The following is a 27,989-nucleotide window of genomic DNA, read 5'->3' on the forward strand; positions in this document are numbered from 1 at the left end:
CAGCGTACAAACTAAGGCAAGGGCGACCACAAAGAGCCAGACGCTACAGGCAGACTCAAGCCAGGAAGCTGTGGGACAATATGCCCTTGACCCTCAGAGCAAATACAGTCAAATTTCATTTTATCGTCCCCTTGGTAACGAAGGGTACCTTTTCTCCCCCCAAACCTAGCATTGGCCTGCTGTTTATGAAGGGGTCCTTTGTAAACAAAAGGTTAAGAAAAAGACGTTTTCACCGTTTTCCATAATAATAATAATAGGATTCATCAAAAACAACAAGTCAGAAAGGCGGCTGAGCGCGCGGCTCGTTGGCATTACACGCTAGTGCAGTTGGGGATCTCCTTTGTGCTTTCGCTGTTTGCAATGGTGGTGATGCCTCCTGCAGGAGAGAGAAGACACGGGGGAGAAGAATGTAAGCTCTACGAGGGGGTGGACTTGTGTGATTGACGTACTGCCAATATACACACACAGTCAACAACAGGCACGTAACTGGAATAGAAAAGACGTCAATTCTCCCCTCAGCTTACTTATGCTTGTGACTTCTGTCAAGCCCCCAAACCGACCCCTCCTTGCCATCAATTCATTCACTCATTGCAAGCCCAGGGGAAGAGTAGGTTTGCTCCTCAGGGTGTCTGGGGCTGTAAATATTTATAACTAGCCTCATCTTCCTTAGTCCATGCTTAAAGTGTGCCACCCCTCAGACTAGCATGCAAGGTCAGATCTATTGATATGAGTTGTGGTTGTCTACTCTATTGATAACAATAGTAATAGTCGACATGTATTGAGCACTTACTATGTGCCAGGCCCTGATCATGATAATCCTAGAAGTTGGGTGCTATTATTACTATATCAGCCATAAGAAAAATGAGGCACAAGGGTCACAAAGTTAGTACATGAGAGAGCAAGAAAATGGGCCCAAGGCTAAAAGGCTCTGGAGTCCACACTGCGCGATCATGGATAAGCCCATGCAATGCTCTTACTATGCAGGGGACAATCAAGCTGTAATGGATATTTGGCTTCATAGCTCCAGTGCTACTATTGTTTTCAACTTTGATTTATACAGGGAAAAAAATCATGTGCCAATTTGGGGTGGCGAGAGGTAGAGGCAGATTGTAAAGTAGGGTGGTTCACTGTGGTCAGTCCTTTTTCTCCCACCCTTCAGACCACTGCTGTCTGAAGGTCACTGGCTGACTGACCCCATTGTATGGAGGAGAGAGGACACAGGGGCATGGAGGAGACGGTACAGCTGCACATACCTATGACCCGCGTGTCCAGCTCTTTATCCATCAGTTCCTCAGGCTCGGTGAAGTCACTGAGGGTGATTTTGGGGGCATTTTCACTTTGGCTCACAGATCCAATCATTTCCTGCTCTTTGTCATGTTGGACTTGAGCATAGATATTAATCCAAGGAATTTTCCTACATAAATGGGAGTAAAATAAGGTTACTTTCACAGGGCACTTTGCTCTTGGGTAACCGGAAATCTTGAGTGATGGAGAAGGAGCTATCAAAAAGAAGGGTTAGTGTCATGAAAAGGGGCTAGTCACCCAGAGATACTGTGACCATAAGGGCAGGGAAGATCGGGCCAGAGACCCAGATGCCTAAAGAATAACGAACTTAGAGGTGCACCTTCTCCAGAGGTAGACAAAAGAGAAATGGTGTTTGGTGATGCATTCCTTGTTGTTAGCTGCCAGCGAGTCAGCTTTTGACTCATTGAGAGTCCAGATGGCAGAGTGGAACTGCCCCATTGGGTCTTGTAGACAATAATCTTACTGGGAGCAGGTCACCACATCTCTCTGGTGGAGGCACTGGGTGAGTTCAAACCACCAATCATTGATTAGCAGCCACATGTTTCATGAATCATTAGGCCACGATCAAGCCCTTTTAAGAAGCTGAAGTCTGAGACCCATGAAGTTGTAGGAGAATGCAGAGATATTTTCTAAAGTTTCCTCCATTTCATCAATTGGCTTCTTTTACAAATAGCTAATAAATAATTGACTCAAATCCACCGCTACTATTTGTAGAGCACCATCCATAAGAGAGGTGTAAACTTTGGCAATCAGTTTCCTCATCTGCCGGTGGGCTCAGAATAGCTTTCTTTTAGCACCTAGAGGAGGCATTAAGTGAAAAATTTCATTCAAAATCCAACTTTTTAGATCATTCAATTGCTAATCCAAGAGCCTGATTGTGTAGCAGTTAAGCATTTTTTGCCAGCCGGGTGACTGGCGGTTCAAAGCACCACCAGTCATTCCATGGGAGAAAGGTGGCGTCTGCTTCTGGAAAGAGGCAGTTCCACAGTGTCGGGGTCACTGGAGTCAAAATCTACTCAACGGCAATTAGTCAATTAGTCATGACTGTTGACTTGATTCTTGGTCTTTCTTTTCCCCCATGAGCACAAGGACTGTGGTTTCAAAGGATAAAGCAATGGACTGGAAAGGCAGAGAGGTTCAGAGTTAAATGTTTGGGGACAGTCACCTTCTCACCTTCTTGGTCCAACCCTTTGAGTCCCTCCAACTTCACAAAGTTCATCAAGCATCACCCAGTGACTTGCAGACATCCTGAAAATGCAGACCCTGATTCCATAGTTGGAAAAATGTTCCTGCGTCTGCATTTCTACTTGGCTCGCAGGTGAAACTGAAGTTGTTCGTCCAGACCGGCACTTGGAGTAGCAATAATCTAATGCAGTGGTTCTCAACCTGTGGGTCACGACCCCTTTGAGGGCTGAACAACCCTTTCACAGGGGTCCCCCGATTCATAACAGTAGCAAAATGAGTCAGGAAGTAGCAATGAAAATAATGTTATGGGGGTGGGGGGGGCGGTCACCACCACATGAGGAACTGTATGAAAGGGTCGCAGCATTAGGAAGGTTGAGAACCACTGCTCTAATACATCACGTCTACCTTGGGGACTTTGAAACAACTAGCCCTTGAGCTGGAACAAGCCCCTCTGCTTTGCTCCTGATGGTTCCTCAGCCTCCAAACTCAACCAACACTTCTCAGCTGTGTCACCTCCCTGGCCACGTGTCTCTCCTGTTAGAAATAGGAAGGGGCTTCAAAATGTTTATGGAAACTAGAATAGAAAACTTAAGGGTTTTTTTTTTTTTCTTGAGTTGTTGAATCTCCCTTATATACAATGGCGAGAAAGACGGGCTTTCTACTCCACGTAGAGTTACAGTCTGAGAACCTAACTGACTTTCCTCTCCTATCATAGCACTATGAGTCAGCATCAACTCCGTGGCAGTGTTTTTGTTTTTAATATGTTTATGTTATTCATATGTGTATATTTATATCTAGCAATGTGACAAAATTTAAGGAAGAAAGAAAAAAGATGCTGGTTTAGGGTGACGTAATTGGTGATGACTGTTGCCTTGGGCCCTTGTTTTTCTCTTTTAATGCCATATGGGCAGGAACATGGTTTCATTTTCCCTGTGCTTCAACTAGCACAGTGGTTCACACGTTAGTATTTATTCAACAAATGGTTAAAATAGCTCATCAAAAACTCCACTACCATCCTACATTCTTAAATTAAAAGATTAGATTCTAACCTAGAACCACTAGGTTTAGAGGCGAATGCACATAACTGAATTAGTGATGGAGAAATTGGACTAAAGTCCAGTTATTTTTCAACTGATTATTGGTATAAAACCAAAACCAGATTCAGTGCCATCAGGTCAATGCTGAGTCATAGCAACCCACTGTGGGGTTCAGACCGGCACTGTTCACAGGAGTAGAAAGCGCAACCCTTCACCCTCAGAGTTGCTGATGGTTTCAAACTGCCGACCATATGGAATGCAGCCCAATGTGTAACCACTACACCACCAGGGCTCCCTATTCCTGGTATAGATGCGATTAAAGCTTGAGATGCCCGACCCTCACTCAAATCTGGAAGAGTTCCCGCATTTCTAGGGAAAATCCCTTTTTTCTCCTCACATCAATTAGTGATATTTTTCCAGCTTTTACATTCCTCAAACCACCAATAAGCTAGGGGGTGGGGCCACTTAATAAGGGCTTCCTGTAGCTGATCCAGAGAGGAAACTCTGGGGAGTCTTAATCTATGCATCGTTTCTACTTTTCCAGGCATTGAAGAGGCGCCGCATGATGCCTACTGGTCTGAAACCTGCTTAGAATAAATTAAAAGACTCTTCAATGAATGGAATCTATGTGAGACACCAAATGGTGGATTTTCTAGATGTGTAAAATTAAAAATTCATGCTGCCCCCTACTTTCATCTTCTTATCCAAACAGAAATATAGAGTAATGACTTAGATTCCTTCTACTCATAAGGGTATATATATTACTAATGAACATGGGAATCGATGGTAATATTTATTAGGCGCTGGGAGCAGCTCGAGTCCATGTCCTTCAGAATTCTAATCCAGAGCGCTCTGCCTTCTTCTGCCCGGTTTCTTAATGATAGCTACGAGGATCTGGGTAGATTTGCCTAGAGAAAGAGTCTTCACTTTATTTCAATATCTGAAATCTCTTCTAAAACGGGCATTTTTTCATCTTTCTTTAATAGGTAGTTGGAAGGGAATGGATATTATGCCACCATTTGCAGTATTTAAAAATATCTAACTGCTTTTTATTTTTTAGCATATCTGCTTGTCATGCTGTTGGGAACACAAAGATGAGTGAAGTTGAAACCCCACTTTTTATATATTTGGAAAAAAGATTTTTCTAACTTTCTTCTGTTCAGAGTATACACAGCAAAACATAGAGTTCTACATGCACATTACATTCTAAGAACACTTCGGGAAGTATTTTGGGGTTAAGGATAAAATGTTTTAATATCATTGCAGATAACTGAGTATACTTCTTCAATGTAACACCCAACCATGGCAAATGGTAGTTTCTTCAAGAATCATTAAAATGAAGAGTCACACCACCACAGCAACACATTGGTTTTGGTACTATTACATTGAAATCAACTGGACTCTCTTTCACTTAGAGTGGATTTTTAGTAACATCCTTTGAAGATGTTGCATAATCTTGTAGCATCATTTGGAAGACAGTGGTTCATCAAGTAATGTATCACTTTCTAAATGTGGGTAGATAACAATTTGAGATGAGAGAGATGAGAAATTGATGGCAAGACATGTCCAGGGCCATGCAATCATACAGGTTTTTATCAGAGAGGTAAGAACGAAAAATCCAAGTCTCATAAAAATATAGGCAAACACAGAAGAGCTGCACCATTTTTATTCATTTGCTTCATCTATGCAAGAAGCCCATAGGAGAGTATTTACACATAGCAAAGTAGGCTTAAGGCTATAGGGAAAGCTCTCCTGAGAGAAGATGAGGAGAAATATAAAAGTTCTCCTTGTTTTCCTGGGTAATCATAAAAAAGCAAATTTACAGGTATAGGAAAAATGTCTTGTGAAGCAGAATTTTCTAAAAGTAAAAACTATCACACAGCAATTTTAAAATTATTATTGTGAAATGGTAAAAATAGCAGCCAAGCCCCCAAACAAACTTGAACGTTAGATGCGGAGTGACATTTACTTACAGACAGCTTAGAGCTCAGGTTAACTTTATTCTCCTCTCCTGCCAAGTGGCCATTGGGACAATGAGATGGTTTCTGGGCCTGGCACAGAGTAGGCATGTTTGTTGAATGAATGAATGGTTTAAGGAATCAATGAGGAGGATTACAGAGAGAAATATTTGGGGGCTAAAAGCTCAGCATGACCAGTGATTTGGAAACAGAACTAGCAATGCTCCTTTCCTCTAGACTATGCTGTCCTGGTGGCATAATAGTTACATGTTGGGTTTCTAACCACAAGGCCAACAGTTCAAAACCACCAGTTGCTCTGTGGGATAAAGATGAGGCTCTCTTCTCCCATAAAGATTTATAGTCTCAAGAACCTACAGGGCAAGTTCTACCCTGCTTTAAAGGGATTGTTATGAGTTGGAATCAACTTGATGGCAGTGATTTTTTGGTTTTGGAATCTATCCAGTAATGTAGTTTAGTAGTCACATGTAGCTATTTAAGTGAAAATCAATTCAAATGAATTCAAATTCAACAGTCAGTTCTTCAGCCACATAAGTGGCTACTGACTCTATTGGATAGCACATATTGAGGGATATTTCCATGATGGAAGAACATTTTTTAAATAATTGAATTGTCTTAAAAAAATTTTTGTAGAGCAAGAACGTTTTTTGAATAGTTAACTAAGCAAAGGAGATAGAGAATTTTGTTCTTGTCAGAAAGTTCAAGGGTTCCAGGAGGCTGCAGAGAGGAAGGAGACCAAATATATAAAAGAAAATGCCAAAATCCTCAGGCAAAGGGCTTAAGTAGTGGAAAGAAAACTTAGAGAAAGGGAAGCTTGAACAATAAAAAGTCAAAGGAACTGGGAAGTAGTTACTCAGAGTTGACTTCTGCTCATCTAGTTAGTGTTTGCTTTGTCTAGCCTTTGTTACCTAATCCATTGTCCAGTTTTATCAAGGATTGACTGATAGTTGAGAACTATAAAAGTAGAACAATTCAGGGATGTCAGTATCTGGAATGGGTTCAAGTATTAGAAAATACAAATCTAGAGATACCTAGACTGTCAGTTGATGGTCTCGGGAATACAGCAGTATTTATAAAACAAGAGAACATTTTCCATGTCCCCCATTTGCAGCTGGGGGGCACAAATGCCTCTTTGTCGTGCCCCTCGCCCCCAGCAATTGTAGAGTTCTAGGAGGCAGACGGTGACACATCGAGTCCAGTTGGTCTTCAAGCACAGCCGCCACCAGGCTTGCCCACCATCAAATCCTTAGATGTGTTCAATTGTTCTGTGCATGTAGCCGAAGCACTGCTATACAGGGGTATTGACTTAATCACACTGCTTCCTATGCTGAACCTTTTCCTTCTAATTATGATATAAAGGGTTTCTCCCCTCTTCAAATGTAAGGGAGTCAGGGAGGTGGGCATATCTTGATCCAACAGGGCAGGAACTCACATAACCAACTCAAACCCATTGCCACTGAGTTTTTTCTGACTCACAGCATCTCTTCGATGAGGGGAACTCCTTTGTAAGAGTCCCTAGGCTGTACTCACTGGGAAGCAGACTGCCTCATATTTCTTCTAAGGAGTGACTGGGTGGTTCAAACAAATGTCCAATCTTTAGGTTAGCAGTTGAGTACTTTGTTCACCACGATGCCACCAGGGTTCCTATGAACTTACATGATTGTCTGCCAGCAGGCTTGGAAATCAAGCCTCGCTCTGTTGCTGATAGATGATGGAGCACACTGAAGATAGGAGCTGTTGAGGCTAACACTGAAGTGTTCGTTGTCTGAAACAGGGGTGGTAGGGGTGGTGGTGGAGGGGATATTAAGAAGGAGAGAGTCATTAAAGGAGGATAGGGAAGGAGTGTGAAGCACTGTGACCACTGATCTCTTTGAATATCGAAGAGCCTTCCCTGCAGGGTCAAGGAAGACTCCCAGGAACAAGTTATGCTTTTGAAACTCTCAGGACAATAATAGTTCCTGATACTTTTACTGCACCCAATGCCAGGCATTTGAGAAGCACTCCTCCATCCCACTGGTAGAGATTTCAGGAGTCTAGTATCTCCCAGGGGTGGTATAGTGGTTATTTGTTGGTCTGTGGCCCGTATGGTTAGTAGTTCAAAACCACCAGTAGCTCCATAGGAGAAAGACCGGGCTTTCCACTCCTGTAAAGAGTACCAGTCTTGGAAACCCACGGGGGTCACAATGAGTCAGCATTGACTTGAAGGCAGCGAGTTTGGGGTTTTGTTTGTTTGCTTGTTTGGCATTTTGTTTGTTTGCTTGTTTGGCGTATGTGACAAAAAAGATAGTTTTGGAAGACATGTTCTTTGTTATTTACGAGTTAAACTTTGGTGATTTTGTAGTGTGTACTGGGAATAGGTGCCACTATATCTAAGTTATAGCACTTTATGAAGGGGTACTATGTTCCTCAGTTTACAGATGCGAAAACTAAGGCTCACAGAAACAAGTGTAGGTGTTCAAGGCTAGACCTGCTATAAATTAAAACCAGATCTGTTTGACTTCAGAGGTCATGTTCTTAATCAGTACAACTTTTGGTAGAAATGTTGCACTTTTTGAATAATCCTAGTTCTTTACCTTTAGTTCATGTTTTTAAAAAGTTTCCTTGTAAAGGCCCATGTGGCCTTCAGAGAAGACCCAGGGTGGCAAAAAAAGTTAACGCACGTAGAGCCTCACTGAAAGATTGTCCCACCCAGAGGCACCTTGGAAGACAGACCCAGAGATCTACTTCCATCCACTGCCAGGACTACATGGGGGACAGGCACGGGACTGCCGGGAGTCATAACTGACTGCACAACAACTGTTGACGCTGGGGCCTTCGGAAAGAATTTGTGGTTCTGGTCAGTTTCTCTTTTGAAATAGAAAAAAAGGGGAACAGATATTGAATATTTCTAGCACATAAACGTAAACAGAGATACAGGATAGCTACGACACAAGATTAGAAAATGTGTGTTTTTCAGTACATGGGACTATTGGATTTCAGCTGCATGGGTGCTGCACTGTAGTGCAAGCTCTCTTGCATATTGAGTCCTTACTTTAGAAATCTGGATGAGGTTCCAAAACCCCTTACACTTCTCTTGAAGAGAAGAAAATTGATTTCATAGGCTAGTTCTCATTTCCCTGACTCATTTATACCTTTAAATTGGTTAAGTTCAGATTTTAAAATCAATTTGTTTCCTGATCCTTGGCCATCCCTGACTTTCCCCAATGCTAAACAGAGATTTTTAAGGAATAAAGATCACACTTTTGAGGTGAGTTGAGGAATGTGGGTTATGGGGAAGAATCAGCTCTCATGAACCAAACACTCAGATCAAAATTGAGAGACAGTGACACCTATTTTTCTTTCTCTCGTTTCCTTTCTATCCCTTCTGAAATTTATCATTTGGGAACTACTGCCATTTGAGTTTAAATGTCTGCTTGTGCCTTTTGAATTCCATCATTTTGTCTTTCCCCCAGATGGGGAGACCTAGATGGCCCCTCCCATGCTTTTACAACCCGAGTCACTACCCCCCAAAGAAGGATGTGTAACACTGTCTTTCCGAACAACTGACCCTGGTGTCCCCCGAGACTATGGTCCTGAGCTATAAGATCCAGCAGCACCATGTTCCCCCTCAGTGTGTGGTGATGCCTAAGACGCTTTCATAATGCATTGGGATGCCAACTGTAAGGTAAGTAGTTCAAAGCCACCAGCCGCTTCATGGGAGAAAGACAAGGCTTCCTGTTCCCATCAAGAGTGACAGTCTCGAAAATCGACAAGGACTGGTTTCCCTTGGTCACTATACGGTCACTATGAATCACAATCAACTTGGCAGTAGTGAGATTTGGAAGAGGTTTTCACAACTTAGTCTCCTGCGAGTTCCACCACACTCAGGGATATATTTTCAGCAAAGGTAAATACACATCTATAAATATCCTTGGCCAAATCTAAATGTATATATTCATAGGTGTACTGTGATTCCCTCTCCCACACTTGTTTAACCTCCATAAATCTACTTATAGATCAGTGTCATTGCAGGATAGCGTGACAATATTTACCTCTGGGCCTTTACCTGTTGCAAACCTCCTGGTAGCACATACCTTTTAAACTTGTAAATCAAAAACACAGCCAGGCCAACAAATACCACCGACAAGAGCATCAGCATGGCCGAGCTGCTGTGCCCAGCACTGGGGTCCACCAAAGGAGCTAGGAGGAAAGGAGAGCCATGTTCATTTGGAAGCCCTTAGCCAGAGGGAATACCCTTGGAAGAAGGAGGCCGGCTAGTCCCCATCTTTCTTCTCCGTTTCTTCTTACCCTGCATGCTCTCAGGGACCAGGGGGCTTGGTTTCCATGATGACAAGGGTAGCTCTGACCGCAGCTTCTTAGGGAAAGGAAAGTTTTCCACTCTGCCTGAGAAATCATGCTGCGCTTGGTGTAAATTGGACCATATGTGTCCCACCGAGGGGGGCAGACTAAGGGCTTGACACTTTCTCTGTGACACACTGAGTGCTCAGTGACGATCATAGGTGGCTCCTTGGGGACACTGAACTTAATAATAATGCAATGTTCCACTCTCTTCCTGTACTCTGCTCTGGCACCTCCAAATCAGAAGTGTTAAGTCAGTACGAGCCATTCAACAACAGGCTCTTCTAGTGAGTCCAAAGTGGATGCCCAATGGGACATGCCTTTTGGATCCCTGTCCCACATCAATAAAATATGTAGCTCATCCCTGTTGCTGCTTTCACTCACATTGTACATTTGGTGTTTTAAGATGATCTGAGCTGATCTCTCAATCTAGCATCATGGAATTGGAGAATCAGAGCAAGGAAGGGCCTGGCACATGGCGTGACTCCCTGGCAATTTCTCTGCCTGGCAGGCCTGCCCAGTGCAACCCAACTCGACCCAGACTCCACATTCAAACCACCCAGAGAAATGCTCGTTTTCCCCTAAGGAGGTACAGGGTTTCAGTGGCATCGAAGGCAGTTTTTCTGCCACATCCATAAGCTACCTCCTGAAAAAATGTGGTTAAGCTTTCTGAACTCTCTCTCCACAAAAGAGCCCTTCTGCTAAGCCATTTCCGGCCATTGAGGGAGTGGGTTTGTGCTGATCTCCCCCCTTTCCCTGCAGGATCACAGATGACCACTCCACTCGCGTTTCCCGGCAGGCACTTACCTAACGTCAGCTGGGTGACATACACAACGACATGAACTCCTGGTTTCAGCTCAAACTGAACCAAGTTCTGGTTGAGAGCATTAAACAGCATCTCCACGAACTGCAACAGAAAAGAAGGAAGCGGAGCTGCAGACAACAGGGCATGGAGGGATGCTCTCCGCAGGAGAAGAAGGAACGTAAACTAGATAAGCACACAAGAACCGTGCCCACTCTGCGATGAGTCCCCAGTGATGAAGGGGGGGACCACATAGGAAAGGATGGTGGAACATCGTTATCACTTTGGCTCCCCCTATTCTCAGAGCTTTTTGAAGTGAAGAACATCTTTGGTACTATTTCCACACGCCGAAGAGGACAGTGAAACAGAATGAGATATATCTATAGCCGAGGAGCAAATTAGAGCTGGAAACAGACATTAATATTTCATTCAACTCCTATAAGCGGCCTTTCATCCATGCCTTTAAAACCTATCATAGAGAAAACCTGTTGTGGATTCCACTGAAAGAAAGCCAACCCATCCTTCACTTTTTAATGTGATCAAATAATGCATACAGGGTAGATAGGGCTGCACTCTGATTAAAGCAGGTGCATATACACCAGCCCACTCTTCTGGGTTTTGTTTTTTTTTTTATCTCAGAGACAATGGGAGGCAAGCTTCAAAGCAAAAGCTTCCTCTTTTCTCTGGGCTAATTTTCCCTCTGTACTTTACCCCAGTAAGTCTCAGAAGACAGAACATAGAGTTAATCACACTAATTCGCACATGAAAGCTGAGGCTGATTTAGGCTGTTGTCCCTAACTCTTATCTCGTCTTATGAACCTTAATATCACAGTTGCTATTCATCACTGTAATTACCTATTTATCTAAATGGATGGGTTTTGTAGTTTCCAAATATAGTTCACACATGCCACTTGCCGTTTCAGAATAAAGAGGTCTTTTAAAATGATGGATGCATCGAGAAGCCGTAATTCTTTCTGGCCACCTTCAATGTGCTATCTCACAATGCAAGAGCGGTTTCACTGTCTAGTGAAATTGCCTCCAGTGCACTGGTGCTGTTTGGGGTTGGGATAAGGTGATGACCAGGTGAGCACCAGGGGCACCTGGAGGATGTCTGCATAATGGTTATTCACAGAGGCATAAATGCATTTGCTTCTGGCTGATTTTCAGTAGACTCTTTTCGGTGACTTAGCATCCAAGCAAGTTAGAGCAGGGTGGGTAAAACCAAGTTCAGTCAATCGGATCCCCACAAGCCTACGAGAGAGGGTTGCTCCGGAGCTGCCATTTCCTTTACTTCCAGCATCCTAGGAGACCCCAGGAACGACATGCTCCCACCTTGGCTAAGGGCCGTAACCAGCCCTTAGAAGGGCTGCTTCCTTAGTCAAAGCAAGATGTGGCAGCCCACTGCTCTCTGGAGAGACAGGTTAGAAAGTACTTTGTTTTCTCCTCAGAGGCAGAACTGAAATGGACCTGGATCTCTAGAGCTAATGCAGTCTAAAGACAAGGAGTAAATTCTTCCACAATAGAGAAACTGAAGTCAGTCAATTAACCAACCCACCAACCAATTATTCAATCTCATTTCTCTATTCCTCATGCCCCTCTCCACTTTCACAACACACATTATAAGAGGGAGACACAAGGAAGAGGCAGGGATCACAAAGGTTGAAATGCATGCTACCAGGCTTGTGCTTTCTTCCCTGGAGGCCCAATCCTCCAGTCTATTGGTATTTATGTTCATTCTGGGCAAAGCTCATTGTTCTTTGAAGCCCTGGGTTCTGGACAAAGGACAGACTGATGAATGGGTCCATGGGAAACAGAATGTCTCCTTTTAAGCCTGGCAATAACCCTGTGTCCCCTCCAAGTACAGGTTGGAGACAAGCATTCAAGGTTCCTTTCACTTACCTGTTCCAGGTCTTCTTCATTGCCTTTCCTTCTCTCTGTCAAGTTCTTGGGGGGAAGGATGAAGAGCTCCGCAGAGGTGGGGAGGCCGGGGAACACAGCCACCAGGACCTGGTCTTCTGGGACACCGGTGACCTGAAGAGGATGTAAAACGGAGAGTAAGATGCCACGGGGGGTGGGGGTGAGGTGGACAAAACACACCCAAATCCAGCGCTACGAAGTCAATTCCAATTTATCACTACCATAGATAGGCTTTCTCTCCAAGATCAAATAGCCTCATGTTTCTCCTGGGGAGAAGTGGGTAGCTTTGAACTGTCTACTTGGTCATTAGTGGCCCCAATGCCGAGCCCACAAAAAGCATATGAAGGGTTTCAGGTGCCTATTTATTTTTAATATGGGATATTTTTAGGCAGGAGGTACAAACTACATCGAGGCTTTCTTTCTGCTTTCCTCTTTCTTTACTTAATATATATATATATATATATATAAAATCGTGCTGAAACACTGCTTTTCTGGGAACATCTGTGCAAGCTCCTCCCATGTTATCCAGTCTTCTACACTAAGGAGGGCTGGAGCTTCCATTGAAAACATGAACAGACATTGCAAATGAGGAAACAGGAGTTTTAAACAAAGATGGGGAAATGCACACTTTCAAAAGCAGAGAGTTACTGGTTTTCCTTTGTTTGTTTTTGACGTGAATATCGGTCCATTTGCAGTAAAAGGGAGCTTTCTTCATTTTGTACTAGTAGCTCTAAAAATGGATACAACTGCCAAACTGCTTTTTAAAAGACATGGTAAGGACATTAAAAACAGGTGTGGCCTTCCTTTGGTATTTGTTACTCAGAGAATACATTTCCTGAAGAAATGATCCAAAGCATAGGAAAAACTGTACGCAGGATGAAATACTCACCGCATGATTCATAACTGTGCATAAATGGGAAAATCTGAGAGCAAAATTAAATAAATGATATATATGAGAGAACTTCAAAAAATCCACAAAACACTAGAATGAAATGATAATGGGCCCTTACCACAAACTCTTTGAGCCACCTTTGTATACACACACGTACACACACCTCTTCGGTGTCTGACGTGTTGCTATGAAATCATTGAAAATCTGATACAAAATTTCAAAATTTGAAGTTGTGATTTCCTGACACATCGTCCATCTAAGTCCACACACTTCTGAAGGCACATTTTCGATCTCTCTTCACACCCGAACGATTTCTGTACATTTTTCCCCCTAAAATTTACATCAACACAGCAGTTAAGCCTTATTGAGGGACTCCAATTAGGTTTCGTTCAAATGCTCTTTGCACTGGGGGAGGGGAAAAAGTCTGCAGGGAAATGATCATCAGGAATGAGGGGCACTTGGGGTGAGGTGTCCAGACAAAATTCTCCTCAGACAGCCCTTCTGCTCTTGAAGAAGGCGCCTGTATTGTGATGTAAAAAAACAAAACAAAAATATTCCTTGGAAAAAAATCTAGACCCTTTCTTCACCAGGGCATGTTTTGAATTTTCTTGTTCTTTTCTATTTCTTCATAGTAAGTCCCCAAGACGATCCTATATTCCTGTAGACAATCTACCAAGCAGACTCCTTATAGATTCCTTCAAACAGTCACCATAATCTTTCTTTTTTAAACATTTTATTAGGAGCTCTTACAGATATTATTACAATTCATAGTTCCATTAGAGCAGGCATAATTGTAAAACTGCTGCCCTCATCATTTTCATTACATTTTCTTTTCTTCTTGAACTCCTTGATATTAGGTCCCCTTTATCCCCTCCCTCCTCCACCCTTCCACCTCTCTGAACCCTCACTATATTATTATTGCCTTCACTGACACCATCCCATGTATCCATTCTCCTTAAATACTGATGTTCATTCCATTGGAGTGGTGTTATTACAGTCATAGCTAATTGTTTTCCCCTCCCCCCTCTCCCCCTATCCTCAGGGAGTCATTACTCCCCTTACTGTTCCCGAGGAGGATAATCTATCTTGAGTTTCGTGCACTGAAAGATCGTGGTTGTACCCAGGTACATACACAGGACTAGCAAGATTAGTGAGGTGAAACGAGGGCCATCGTAGTGGGAGGAGGACATGGTAAAGACCTAGAGAAGAGTGGTGAGTTTCATCAGTTCTATCCTGGACCCTGGATATACATCATCCCTTCCATGTGGCCCTTCTGTGAGGGACTATCCAATTGCCTTACCGATGGGTTTTGGGCCTCCAACTTGCCTATGCTCATTCACATCAGTTTGATTGTTTTTGAACTTCTGATACCTTTTCCCATCGACACCTCATGACCACACAGGCGGGCGTGCTCCTTCCATGTGGACCATCATAATCTTCTGAGCTGAACTGTCTGCCTTGAATTTAGCAGAGTCCCTTAGAAGAAACTGTTTTGAATAGATCTCTCTTTTTTTGGTCTCAAGGTACCCTAACAGACTAAGACAAATGTATTACTAAGAGAATGTGTCTGCTGCCATCCATGGCAAAAACATATTTATAATGTTTTGCTTGGAGTCAACCAATGTGTGTGTGAACTGGAATCCTAGTAGGAACATTTGCACACACTCTTGTATATATAAAACATATTGTTCTACTATTCCAAGAATAATGGGCACAGTGTGCAGCAGTGTGACAAATACATATAGCTGCATTCCGATCTACTTCTTTATATTTCTTTGGTTATAACTCTATAAAATTACAAGCGTATGTAAGTAAAACAGTAAAAATTGTTAAGACTCAGATACTGAGTGAATTTTTCTTTTCCTGATTGTTTAGTAAAAGGATTATATAACTTCTGTGATAAAAACTTAAAAGTAAGTGTCTGCCTAAAGGCATATAGTTGAAAAAAACAAAATGCTGGGTTTTTCTATCCATAGTCTAATTATTCTTTTGTATGTGGCTCTTTAAGAACACTTTTTTCTTCTACCAATCCAACTCTGAGATAAACATTTTGGTTCAGTGGGAATTTTCACTTCCTCCAGGAAGTATCCCTGACTCCACCTGCCTACAGTGATCCCCTTCCTGCCAGGCTCACCCTACAAGGTGACCACGGCCACTGTGGTTCAAGAATGTAGATCACATGCACAGCGACACATTTGTAGGAGCACATCTGCCTGGTAGGTTCTCAGTGGTATTTGCCTTTCTCAGAAACGCCCACATTCTCAGAGGTCTTGTGGCTACTTTATCATCCCCAAAAATGCAAGACACAGGTAGATAATCAACAAATAGTTGATGAAATACAAGCTGGGGTGGGGTGGAGTCGGTTATTTCCCATTTACTCAGGTCTGACTCCTTTGTGGACCGAGGCTTACAGATTGGAGCTGACTCCCAGCGAGGTGACAAAGAACAGTGTACGTGCCAACCTGCAGGGAAGTGAGCAGCAGCACGAGGAGCCTACAAAGCCCATGGACCAGGGAGCCATCTGCTGAGAACCCTAAGGCAGCTTTGCTAGAAGACCGCCACTTCCTGTTGGGAGGCATCAGCCTAGAGCAGGTGAGAATTCTAGTGCCAAGTCCATGCGTGAGTCAAGGAGACCCGATTTTACTGATGCAGGAGAAACAGCATCAAGAATCAGCCTAAGGGATCCCAGTAGGCCCTTTGTCATCAGGAACAGGGATATGAAGGAACCTGGTGGCCTAGTGGGTTACGAGTTAGGCTGCTAACTGCAAGGTCTGCAGATTGAAACCGCTAGCTGCCCCTCAGGAGAAAAACAAGGCTTTCTATTCTCATAAGGAGTTACAGTCTCAGTTCTACCCTGTCCTACAGGGTTACTAGGAGTGAAAATCAACTCAATGGCAGCAAGTTTTTGTTTGCTTATTTGTCTTTGAGTCTTCATGAGAATTAGGGTTGAAGCATCAACTAAGAGGGCTGATTATTATTACTGCCCATACCTGGGTTAGGTGCAAATAGTTAAGTGCTGGACAACTAACTGAAAGGTTGATGGTTTGAAACCACCCAGAGCATCTTGAAAGAAAGGCCTAGAGATCTACTTCTGACAGGTCGCAGACTAGGAAAGTCCACGGAGCAGTGCTTCTGGGACTGACTGCATAGCAACCAACACCAACACTCATCGCTCTGATCATGTTAGTCATTTCAATCTAGCATGTTTTTAACGTATACAGTGATAAATGCAACACAAGTCTGTTGTTTCACATTTACACAATGGGCTGCTAACCGCAAAGGAGGCAGTTCAAAACCACCAGTTGCTCCATGGAGACAAGACCGACCTTCCTCCTCCCTCAATGAGTTAAAGTCTCAGAACCCCACAGGAGCCAGGTCTACCCCCTCTTATTGGGTTGCAATGAGTCAGAATAGACTCCATGCAGTGAGTCACACCTGAAGGCATACCAAGAGAGTCTCTTCTATGAATCATCTCGTTGTTACAAAGATTTGAGGTGAAGTTTATCTCATAGACAACCCCAGCAGGAATTCTCTTACAGAGTTCTCTTTTCTTTATCCCAACTTCTCTCCGGCATCTCCTTCTCTCCAGCTTGCCCTCTGGCTTTCTCTGCTTGATTTTTCAGACCTCTTCTGACCTCTGTTTTCAACGGTCTTGTTTATTTTCACCCAGTTGTTCCTCAGACACTCGAAACTCATCATATTATGGTCACATCATTATTTTTTCTCAGCCTATTTCTTCTTCAATGTCAATATCTCGACCAATGGCCAAGCCATCTACCTGTTTTTCTAATTAAAAAGCATCTCATTCCCTCTATTCTCATTCTCATAAAAAGCATCTCATTCACACTATGTTGGTCATCAATCATATCGGTGAAAGTCCTAAGCAGACTTTGAATCTCTCCTCTTCAGGATCTTATTATCTCTGATCTAGATAACTGCAGTCATCTTTAACTGGTTGCCTTTTATGAAGCATCTCCCCTACCCTGTGTTCTTCCCAGCCTGAGTCCCTTGTCTGCATCGCCGACAGACAGAACCATGAATCTATTGGCAGCTTTTTCTTACTTGAAAACAGAAACATTTTCACACTCTAAAGCTGCCAGATACTTCTAACCTCAGCTCCTTCAAAATCTAAACCAATTATTTTGTGGTTAAGACCTGCGCTGCTAACCTCGAAGTCAGCAGTTTGAAACTACATGCTGCTCCGTAGGAGAAAAAACGAAGCATTCTATTCCCATAAAGAGTCCCGGTCTCTGAAACCCACAGAGGCGGTTCTACCCGGCCCTTTTGGGTTGCTAGGATGCAGACTTGACTCAATGACAGTTTGTTTGGTTTGGGTACTATAGGTTAGCGACACCGAACTCTTTGCCTTTTCTCAAATACGTACTATTTCAGGTGCTCATGACATTGCACATGCTGTTCATGCTACCTAAAAGACCCCATCTTCCCCCTCTGAACTACCCTTGATCCTTCTAAACAAAACAAACAAACAAAACCCGATTCCAATATTCTCGTGGGTGGTTTCAACAGCTCAGTAAGTGCTACACCTCTATTTCCTGTGCAGAATTAATCCCACCTGTCTCCATGGTCCTTTGTGGTATTGGCCATGCCTCTAACATAAAACTACTTACACACTGCAACATGCTTAATACATCATGCTAGTCCAGTCACGAACTCTGATCACATGGAGGGAGGGGCAGTGACAAAGAGGAAGTCTCTCCACCTGCTAGATTGACACAGTGGCTGCAACACTAGGCTCAACTATAAGAACAATTGTGAGGATGGTGCAGGGCGGGTGGTGTTTTGTTCTGTGTTGTACATCCGGTCACCATGAGGAGGAACTGACTCAATGGTACTTAACAATAACAACCACGATTCTGAAGGAGTAATTAAAACAACCTTTTCCTCTTCTCTAAATGAAGTCCGGTTTGGGGTTGGCTCTGTAGCCCTCCCACCTTGATGAGCATGATGACAGCTAATGGAAGTCTTGTGAGTCGAGAGGTCTCATGAAGAATAACTTCATGGTATGCACTGTCTCAGTCGACTGTACTATATTAGTATACATTCAACAGCAGTCTATCCATTGGTGCATTCACAGTCCAAGTTCCTGTATTGGAAATTTCCAGGATAAACACTGGGCCAATTTCTCTCTCTCAAATACTGGACTGTTCATGCCCTCTCTCTCCTTTCCTCGATCGTGCTTGCTGAAAGGGAGGAAGACCTGAAGTACTTTCGGATGAAGATTAAAGAGGACAGGTTTATGTATTGATCATCCTTCAATATTATGAAAACAAAAATCCTCATAACTGGATCAATAAGCAACATCAGAATAAACTGAGAAACCACTAATGTTGTCAAGGATTTCATCTTACTTAGATCCACCCATGGAAACAACAGTCAAGTAGTCAAGAAGTCAAACAATATATTGCACAGGGCAAATCTGCCTACGAAGGGGCTCTTGAACAGGTTCAAAAAGCAAAGCTATCACTATGAGAATGAATGCCCCTGACTCATGATATGTTCACTTATGCATGCAAAAACTGGACAAGGCATAAGAAAGATCAAAAAAGAAGGTATACCTTTGAATTATGGTGTTTGCAAAGAATATTGGCTATGCCTTGAACTTACAGGAGAACGGACAAATCTGTATTGGAATACGTACAGCCGGAAGGCTCCTTGGAAGCAAAGATGGAAGACTTTTTTTCATATATTCTCTGGATATGTTTTAGGAGGGGCCAGTTTCTGGAGAAAGCCATCAAGGCTGTTAACGCAGAGGGTCAGTGCAACAGCAGAGGCCACTCAACAAGACAGAAGGACACAGCTGCTGCCACAATGGGCTCAAACATCACAGAGTGGTGAGGATGGAACAAGAATTGGGCAGCTTTTTGTTCTTTTTTCACCTAGGGTCTCATGAGATGGAACAGACTCAGTGGCTCCTATAACCACAACAGCATGCATTCTATTGTCCATCCCTCATTCTTTGCACCGTTCCCTCTCTGTTGGTATTCTCTCCCTCTCCTTTAACAGAGGTCCGGTCGCTAATTGAAAAACAGGGTTTATTACCTGCAATTGTTTAGGTTCACATGATACAGTCTTTTATTGGTAGTGACAAAGGTGAGCAAAGATACAGGCGACTTACTTTAACTAGGGCTTTCTTGATGACGTTGCCAATGTCTTGCCTCCACTCAGGAATGTCAGGATTGTGGTAATCCAGATTAGGAGAGAAGGACAACAGTTGAGACTGGAAATATTCTGCAAGGAGAGAGAGTGTGCAGGGCTGAGGCAGGGAGGTGAGCAAGAGAATCGCAGGGGAGGGGCTCCGTCATCCTTGGGGAGTCGGCTTCGGGGGTCTGTTTTTTGATGTGTGTTCTCGGCTATAATTCCTTCTCGTACGCCTGTCTCTCAGTTGCTCGGAGAAAATGGGAGTTGGTGATTGGAAACATATTGGTTCTCCTACCAGTCTTGCTAGTTCCTAAGATTGTGAGTGTTTTTTTTGTTTGTTTTTTAAGAGTAATATGTGAAATACAAGCTAACTTGGAAGCCCCCCGAAGAAGGAGGCTCCAGGTGGGATAACACAGAACTGACAAAATCCTTGACTGGTTTGGGCTTAGTGAGAAGGCAGCTTTTTCTTTTCCCTCTCCCTCCATTCATTTGCTTCGCTTACTAGGAGCTGCCTGAGAGCATTAAAAAGAAGGTGGAAATAGTTCCAGGGTCTAGAATGTGAGCAATATTCTACTTCTTGACCACATAGGTCTGTTCATTTAGGGATAAGTTATCAAGCCAAACACTCATGATCTATACACTGTTCTGTTATAAATGATATACTGTATATACTCTGTATAAGCCGAGTTTTTCAGCACATTTTTAATGCAGTTTTTGTGGTAAAATTAGGTGCCTCGGCTGATATTCGGGTCGGCTTATACTCGAGGATATAGACACTTCTATAAAAATTTTTACGTAAGTATTTTGTTCCATGTGCCTGATCAGGGAGGCTGAGCTGCAATTTTGCAGAAATGGAGAGAAAGGCTCTCACCTGGGGTGAGGCCAAAGCAATGAGGTCTGCATTCAGAGATTAGGGACCTTAGCATAATCTTTTAGAAAACCTTAGCTAGAGTGACTTCCTAGGGACCAGAGGGCATTCTGTGGAGGGAATCAGAAGCTCAATCAATTTCATTTCAAGTGATTGTAATAGGTGATGGTAATAGACCTCCAGGACTGAGAACAGGGTGATGGCCTTACTTACTACACTTCCCACTGACTCCATCCGCTCTGTGATCTTGACCTTATTCTCAAGCCTTTGCAACCAGAGGTCTTCTGCTGCCCAACAATCAAGAAAATACATCCGTTCTTTGCAGAGCAGCTTCATTCTCTGAGCTGTCTCTTCTTCCAGGCCGGGGACCATGACTTCTCACGCTTTTGGAGTAACTAGCTCCCAGCCTCACCAAAAGTAGGGGTTTTGTGTGTGTGTGCCATTGAAACCTGCAGGGTGTGTTGGATCTAGCTTCATCCTTGCCAGCCTTTCCAGTTTGCATTTCTTAAACTTATGACACCTGAATCTGGCTAATGAGAACCCCAAACAAAGCAAGGCACAAGTGTATCAGAGGGGACAAGAAATGCCTTTCTGAAACTTCCTTCATTGAGAAGCTCAGTTTTTCCATCGAATCAGGGTATTAGGCTTACATGATATTCCTCTAGCTGGTGGAATTTCCCAGGCAGTCAGTGATTGATGTTTGGAATAAGAGGGGATTGGCTGGGCGGGAGGGGGTGACTGAAATAAATCAGGACATCTTTCAGGGCTTACCATGAACTACAATATCTTTTGTGTCCTGGATAAGGGCATTCCCAGCAGCCACCTGGACAGTGATAGTGTTGGATCCCTCTGCCGGGAATGTGAAGGAAATGCTGCTCTCCAGAGTGATGAGGGGCTACAAGAAAGAGAAGCAAAATCACTCTGTACCACCACCCGTCAGCTGGTCACACTGTGGTAGTCTGCGTGCTGCTATACGACTAGAAGTGCTGCTATACTGTTTCAAATACCAGCAGGGTCACCCATGGCCAACAGGATTCAGTGGAACTTCTAGATGGAGACAGACTTGGAAGAAATGTCTGGAGATCTGCTTCTAAAAATTTGTCACTACAAACCCAATGGATCCAACAGGACATTGTCCAAGAAAATGAACCCTTGAGGTTGGCAAGCACTCAAAAGACCCAGGAGACAATGATTTCCTCTAATATACATGGGATCTTGGCACATCAGAGCCAATTGATGGCGACAACGAAGAGTGGGTCCTCTATGAGGAGACCAGATTTCTTTCCTCTTTTTTTTTTTTCCTTTAAGCCTTGGGCTGTCACAAATCTGCATACTATTTGCATACCCAAGAGATCATAACTTGAAAAATGAAAAGAATTGCTTTATGCAGCTTCTTAAAACTGTGAATCTACCCAGTATTCTGGGAAAGTATTAATACACTTGAGAAACACTATAAAATGTTAATCTTGAGAGATACGGATAAGACTAAACACTCAGGATTTTGCAAGTCATTCTGCCCCTTCTCCTGGGGCTTTTGTGGTCTCTGTTTGTGGGCTTGGGAGCAGGAAACCATTTCTCTTCTCCCCTAACATGACGCCACACTTGTCTTTTCATCGTGTGTTCCACTGGGCGGTGCGGCCTTACAGAGAGGGGCCTGCATTTTAGTCTCTTCTGTTTCACCCAACCTTGGCACATTACCTTGAAAAATAGCTGGAAATATATGAAAGTTGGATGCATGGCCAGATTACTGGATTTTTTGCTTTGCTTTGTTTTATTACATCTATGTTTTCCATCACGAGAAAATGTGAACTGTTTTTGAAAAAAAATAAGTAAGAAAATATATAAACAGGAACATCCGTGATCCTTACTTCTTTCTGCTTTTTGTTTGTTTGTTTTTCCTTCCTGATCATTGTAACAGATAAGGGGCTCCCCCAGGATAAAGAGAGAACTAGCATAATTGTTCTTTTCCTGGGAATTAAGATCATCACATAAGTAGGTGCTGATTAAAGAGGACAGGATGTCCACCTTGCGATTGATAAGTTGGTCCCAGTGCTCATCCTAAGAGCCCTGTCCTCTGAAGCTCTCTGTTGCTAGGAAGCCAAGACCTAAGAGCAGCAGGCTGATTGAAGGGCGCTCATACAAAAGATGTCACAAGTATAGCTGGGCCAACTCCATCTCCTCTGGGAGTCTGGATCACAAAAGGAAAGCAGAGTAATAACTTGGCCAGCTAAGGGAGGCACAGAGCTGCCTTACAGGAGTGGGTGCAGGTCAGTACCCACACAGTCTTCCTGTATACTCTTATCTGCTCACAGGCCTGGGTACAAGTTCCTAGAGCCCTGCGATGTCCCCAGGGCTGTCAGGTTAGGATCCTTGAAATTCAGGATTTTCCACTGGGCCTCTCACATGATCATTCAATATCTTCTCTTTTAAAATTGTAGGGCTCTGCCTTGTGGGCAAATCTTGGTAAAAGACCTATGTAAAGTCTTACAGAGCACCTGACCCCCACCATGGCATTTTCCAGTCCTGCATTTGTAAGCCGGACAACAAATAAGCCTGAAGAAGAATCAATGCATCTGAATGACGGTGTTGGAGAAGAATATGGAATATGCCAGGAGAATGGACAAATCCATCTGGAAGAAGTGCCGGCAGAATGTTCCTCATAAGGGAGAATGGCTCAACTTTGTCTTGTGTACTTCGAGTGTGCTGCCGGCAGGAACCACTCCTTAGAGGAGGCCATCATGCACAACACGGAAGAGGTTCAGCAAAGGAGAGAGCGAGCATTGATGAGATGGAATTATATAGGGCTCTCTACAGTGCTGGGCTCAAACAGAGCAATGATTACGATGCTACTGCAGGACGGGGTCATATTTTGTGCTGTTTCATAGGGTGCCATTATGAGTCAGAACTGACTTTCAGACACGTGAAAACAGTATTTTATGACCAGGGGGATTCCTGGCTGCTGCTGCTGTTGGGTGCCGCTGTGGAGTAGCGTCTGACTCATAGAGCCCTTAAGCACAACGGATGTAACACTGCCGGGTCCTGTGCCATCCTCACAAGTGTTCTTCTGCCAATCCATCTTGTCAGGGGCTGCCTTATTTTACACTATCCTTCTACTTCACCAAGCGCGATGTCTCCAGGGAGCACTTTCTCCTGATAACATGTCCAAAGCACAGGAGACAAAGTCTCCACTTCGTTGCCTTTAAGGAGCTTTTTGGCTGGACTTTTTCCAAGACAGATTTGTTTGTTCTTTAGGCAGTCCATGATACTTTCAATGTTCTTCACCAGCACCATAGTTCAGAGGCATCAATTCTCCTTTGATCTTCCTCATTCAATGGCCAACTTCAATTTCTATACGAGGCCATTGAAAATATCAGGGTTTGGGTCAGAAGCACCTGAGTCCTCAAAGGAACATCCTTGATGGTGGAGTTGAGAACAATTAAAGTTACTGACCTAAGTGTCTGACACCCATTTTTTCTCCATTGCTCGATGGAGAAAGAGATGCGCTCCTTCTTTATTAAGAGCAAACTCCCCAGTTCGTGTGCCTTCTTTCTCATCCTTCTATCTTTGGGACAAGACACACAAGGGCGAAACCTACATTGAGCACCAGAGGAGGGAAGCACACGTTTCTGCCATCTACCTCGCTTCAGAGAGTCCACAGTGGATGTGTCGAGTCTTGTGTTGAGAAGGCTGCAAAGCTCCAGGTGGGTTCCACACCCATCATCCGCCATGGAATACGGGAAGAATAATTTGTGTGCCCTAGCGTAGCCATCTCTGGATAAAAAGGACTATGGCATGAAAATAATTCTGTTACTATTTTTAGTGAGTGGCCTTAGCTACATTTGACACTATTCTGGATGGATCTTGATGCCTTTATGTGCTAAATGAAGGGTGTTAGGTTCAAGGGTCTGTGAAGACCCATTTGGTAATCAGTATCCATGGGTTAATGAATGACTTCAAGAACAGTTTCCGCTTCCTTGAGGCCAACCCATTAAGTTATATCTCTCAGAAGATTTTCAGTTACTTCGCCACCGCAGACACACTCTTTAGAAGGAAAGCTAAACACTACTCAGCAGGATAGCAAAAATAAAAAAAAAAATTAAAAAAAGACAATACTAAATATTGCTGAGAGTATAAGACAACTGGGTCTCTTATACATTTCTGGTGGAAATACAAAAAGATACCAGTTTAGCAAAGTTCTTGTCATGTCTTATGAAACTCAACTTATGACTCAGCATTTCCAATCCTAGGAATTTGGTCAAGAAAAGAAAACATGTTTACACACACACACACACACACACACACACATATTACATGTTCATAGTAACTTATTTATAACAGAAGACTGGAAATAGCACAGGAATCCACCAAGAGGCCAAGAAAACTATAGTACATTCATATCAAGAAAGGCTAGTCAGCATTATACAGAAATATATGCTGATATACACAACAGTGTGGGTGAACTTCACAACTGTAAGAAGGGAAAGAAGTCTGAAACAAGGAACTCATACTGTAAAATTACATTTTTATAAAGTTGTTCCACAGCAAATCTAATCTATGGTGGAAAAGCAGAGAACAGTGGTAGTTTCTGGGATTTAGAATAAAGATTGACTAAAAAAGAGTGTGACAGAACTTTGTATAAATATACTCTATGTTTTTATAGGAGTTTGGATTCCACAGGTATACGCATTTGTCAAAACCCAGCAAAACCATACTTCACCTTTTCAGATTTCATTATTAATATATTTTTTCATCTCATCCCAAACAAAAAGTAAATATTGAACTCTGGCTTATGATTTGCCAGCCAGAATATTTAGTACCAGGTTTGTATCTGTCTAAATGTACTCTGAAAGGCATAAAAAATGCTAAGGGAGATGGAAGGCTGATAGAGTCAGAAACAGCTATGCCATGAGACAAGCACGGAGAATCCCAGTTCGGACTCTCAGTGGTAGATAGGTGGCTGCTCATTATGAAAGTCTTTAACCTTTAGTGCATGTTTGAAAATTTTCATAATAAAACCTTTGGAGAAAAACAAAACAAGAAAAGGAATCATCAATGTATTTTTGCTTCTCTTGGCTATGAATTATTCTATGACATTGCCTGTTGCTTGATTCAATCCCCTAAGAACTCCCCTCTCAAGATATGACAAAATAACAATTTATAAACTATCAAGGGCTTATGAGGGAGGGGGGAGCGGGGAGGGAGGGGAGAAATGAGGACCTAATGCCAGGGATTTAAGTGGAGAGAAAATGTTTTGAGAATGATGAGGGCAATGAATGTACAAATGCACTTTACACAATCGATATGTGTATGGATTATGATAAGAGTTGTATGAGGCCCTAATAAAATGATTTAAAAAAAAAAGAGAATAAGGGCCAAATTAAAAAGAAAAAAGAAAACTCCCCTCTCGTCCCGCTTCTCACTACCCAGCAATCACCCTCCCCATAGTCCGCAGTCTTCGCCTAGGGGCACCTTCACTAGGTCCTGGTCCTCTCACTTAGTACTCTGCTGGCTCTGGGCTCCTAGACACCCCACTGCCTCCTTCTGAGAAATGGGCAGTTGGCACTGTGCCCACCAATGGTATGTCTTTCTGAGAGGAGTGGAAATCCTCCCACCCCAACAGACTGGGTTATAACCCCCATCCCCACCCCCATAAGGCAGCTTCATAGGATGTCCAAGGAACGGCAAGGGTCTCTTTCAGGGCTGCAGGACCAGGGGAATGCAATCAGCGGTGGGAGGGAGCAGGCCCCAGCAGCCAGTCAGCGCAGCAAGGCACAGCAAACAAGCTTGCAGAATGGGAACCCTTGGTGCCCAGGTGGCAGGTCTCAGACTTCTGCGTGAAGGAAATGGCAGAAGCTCATTTCCTTTTTCAAATTGCTTTTGTTCTTCATCAGCTGCGATGCCATCGCGGCTGAGTTCACTTCCTCACCAGGCGGGACACTCACCAGCATTCTGAGTCTTTCATCAGCCCCCAATTCCTGGTGCCCGATGCTAAATTAAATCCAGTATCTTAAGGCTCATTTACTCAGATCTATTAGAAGAAAGGCAGACATATTTATTAAGCCAGACCTCTGTTAATCCCAGCAAATTGGCCTTTCAGAGTCCCACAAATCCAACAGGCCGCCAACTGACTGCTCTGCCTGTGTTTCCTCCAAGCTGCAGGGCCAGCCCACAGCGCAACCCACTAGAATAATACTTCATCCTCTGTAGAGGATGTGGGCTACCTCCCTCCCCATGGAGAATCCCTCATGTGCAACAGGTCACATATTATCCACTGAGCCCAGCAGGAAACCGACGAACCTCGGAGTGACTATTTAGTTATGAGATTTCTCCTTGACTAATGGAACGGGAGCTGCAGGGAAAACCTGGGATGTAGTTTCCCCGATGCAGGCAGTCAGGTTAATACGGGAGAGGGTAAAATCTCCATAGTGTTCAATGCATGCTTGATAAAAGCTGCCATTTCCCAATGGAACCAGCCACACAATCACTATATTTGCCTTACTTCAAACCTTCAGCAGATTACACAGCGGTTTGTCAAAACTGCATATCACAGGAAGTAGAAAAAGCCGAATATATAATTGTGGATATACTATGATTAGACCCACGTAAAAGAAACCTAAAATGCACATCCAAAGCAGAAAGAAGTAAAGCAAAATAGTATCTAGAACTATGTTATGACTGGGATTAATGTACAAACTCATAGGTAGGTTAAAAAGAAATCCTGAAATAATAAGGACACACACACACACACACACACACACTCACACACACTCACACACACTCAAACACAACCAGGTGTCTTCAAAGGTAACTTAATGGAGAGAGAGAGAGAGAAAAACTGGTATAAATCCAGTACTAGAAATGAATTCAGAAAATTAGGGGTTCACAGTAGTTGTTCTACCTTCCCTTTTCAAAGGTCAGTTTCCTAGTCAAAGGAAATTAATAATATAAAATCAGAGTACACACTATGACAGCTAAACACAGTTAATCACTTGCCAGTTCAATGTGAGCAGGCTTCAAAAAGGAGGTGAAACAAAATGGAATGAAACTGTAACTAAAATTACCTATGTACTTTTGAAGCCCCTTCATTTAGCTAGTTACACAGAAAATCCAGAATTGCAATGAAGTTGAACAGAAGAATTTATACAACTATTGATTAGAGGGCAATGGATACCTAGATTTCTGTATTTTTCAAAGTAATCCTTTATGAATATTTGAACTTTCCTCGTTAAAATGAGGAACTTGGTAGGTAGATTAGACATTTCTTAGTCTAATACATAGGTTTATGGCTTCACTACATACACCCAGCCTGAAGGAGCCCTGGGTGTGTGGTTTGTAATGATATTTGGCTGTTATCCAATCAGTAGGTGGTTTGAACCCTCAGTGACTCTGAAGGAGAAAGATCTGGCAGTCAGTTTCTGTAAAGATCTACAGTCTCAGAACGCCGATGGCATAAATCTACTCTGTTCTATAGGGTCATTGAATCAGAATCAACTTGATGGTAGTGAGTTTT

General features: G+C 43.1%; 1 protein-coding gene across 1 annotated transcript in view; it reads right to left on the bottom strand.

The window, feature by feature from the left end:
* Nucleotides 1–6: 6 nt before the first annotated feature.
* Nucleotides 7–27,989, bottom strand: part of SORCS3 (sortilin related VPS10 domain containing receptor 3) — a 689,619-nt gene continuing 661,636 nt past the window's right edge. Inside the window, exons 22-28 of the mRNA XM_004700938.4 lie at nt 21,251–21,374; nt 19,589–19,701; nt 12,543–12,674; nt 10,649–10,748; nt 9,577–9,682; nt 1,254–1,414; nt 7–376 (exon numbers count right to left, since the gene is read on the bottom strand). Of these exons, the coding sequence (XP_004700995.2) occupies nt 312–376; nt 1,254–1,414; nt 9,577–9,682; nt 10,649–10,748; nt 12,543–12,674; nt 19,589–19,701; nt 21,251–21,374 (801 nt within the window). The 3' untranslated portion in view covers nt 7–311. The remainder of the gene's footprint in view (nt 377–1,253; nt 1,415–9,576; nt 9,683–10,648; nt 10,749–12,542; nt 12,675–19,588; nt 19,702–21,250; nt 21,375–27,989) is intronic.

This window comes from Echinops telfairi, unplaced genomic scaffold (genome assembly GCF_000313985.2).
Source record: "Echinops telfairi isolate 266 unplaced genomic scaffold, ASM31398v2 ScPeMD7_70;HRSCAF=299, whole genome shotgun sequence".
NCBI lineage: Eukaryota > Metazoa > Chordata > Mammalia > Afrosoricida > Tenrecidae > Echinops > Echinops telfairi.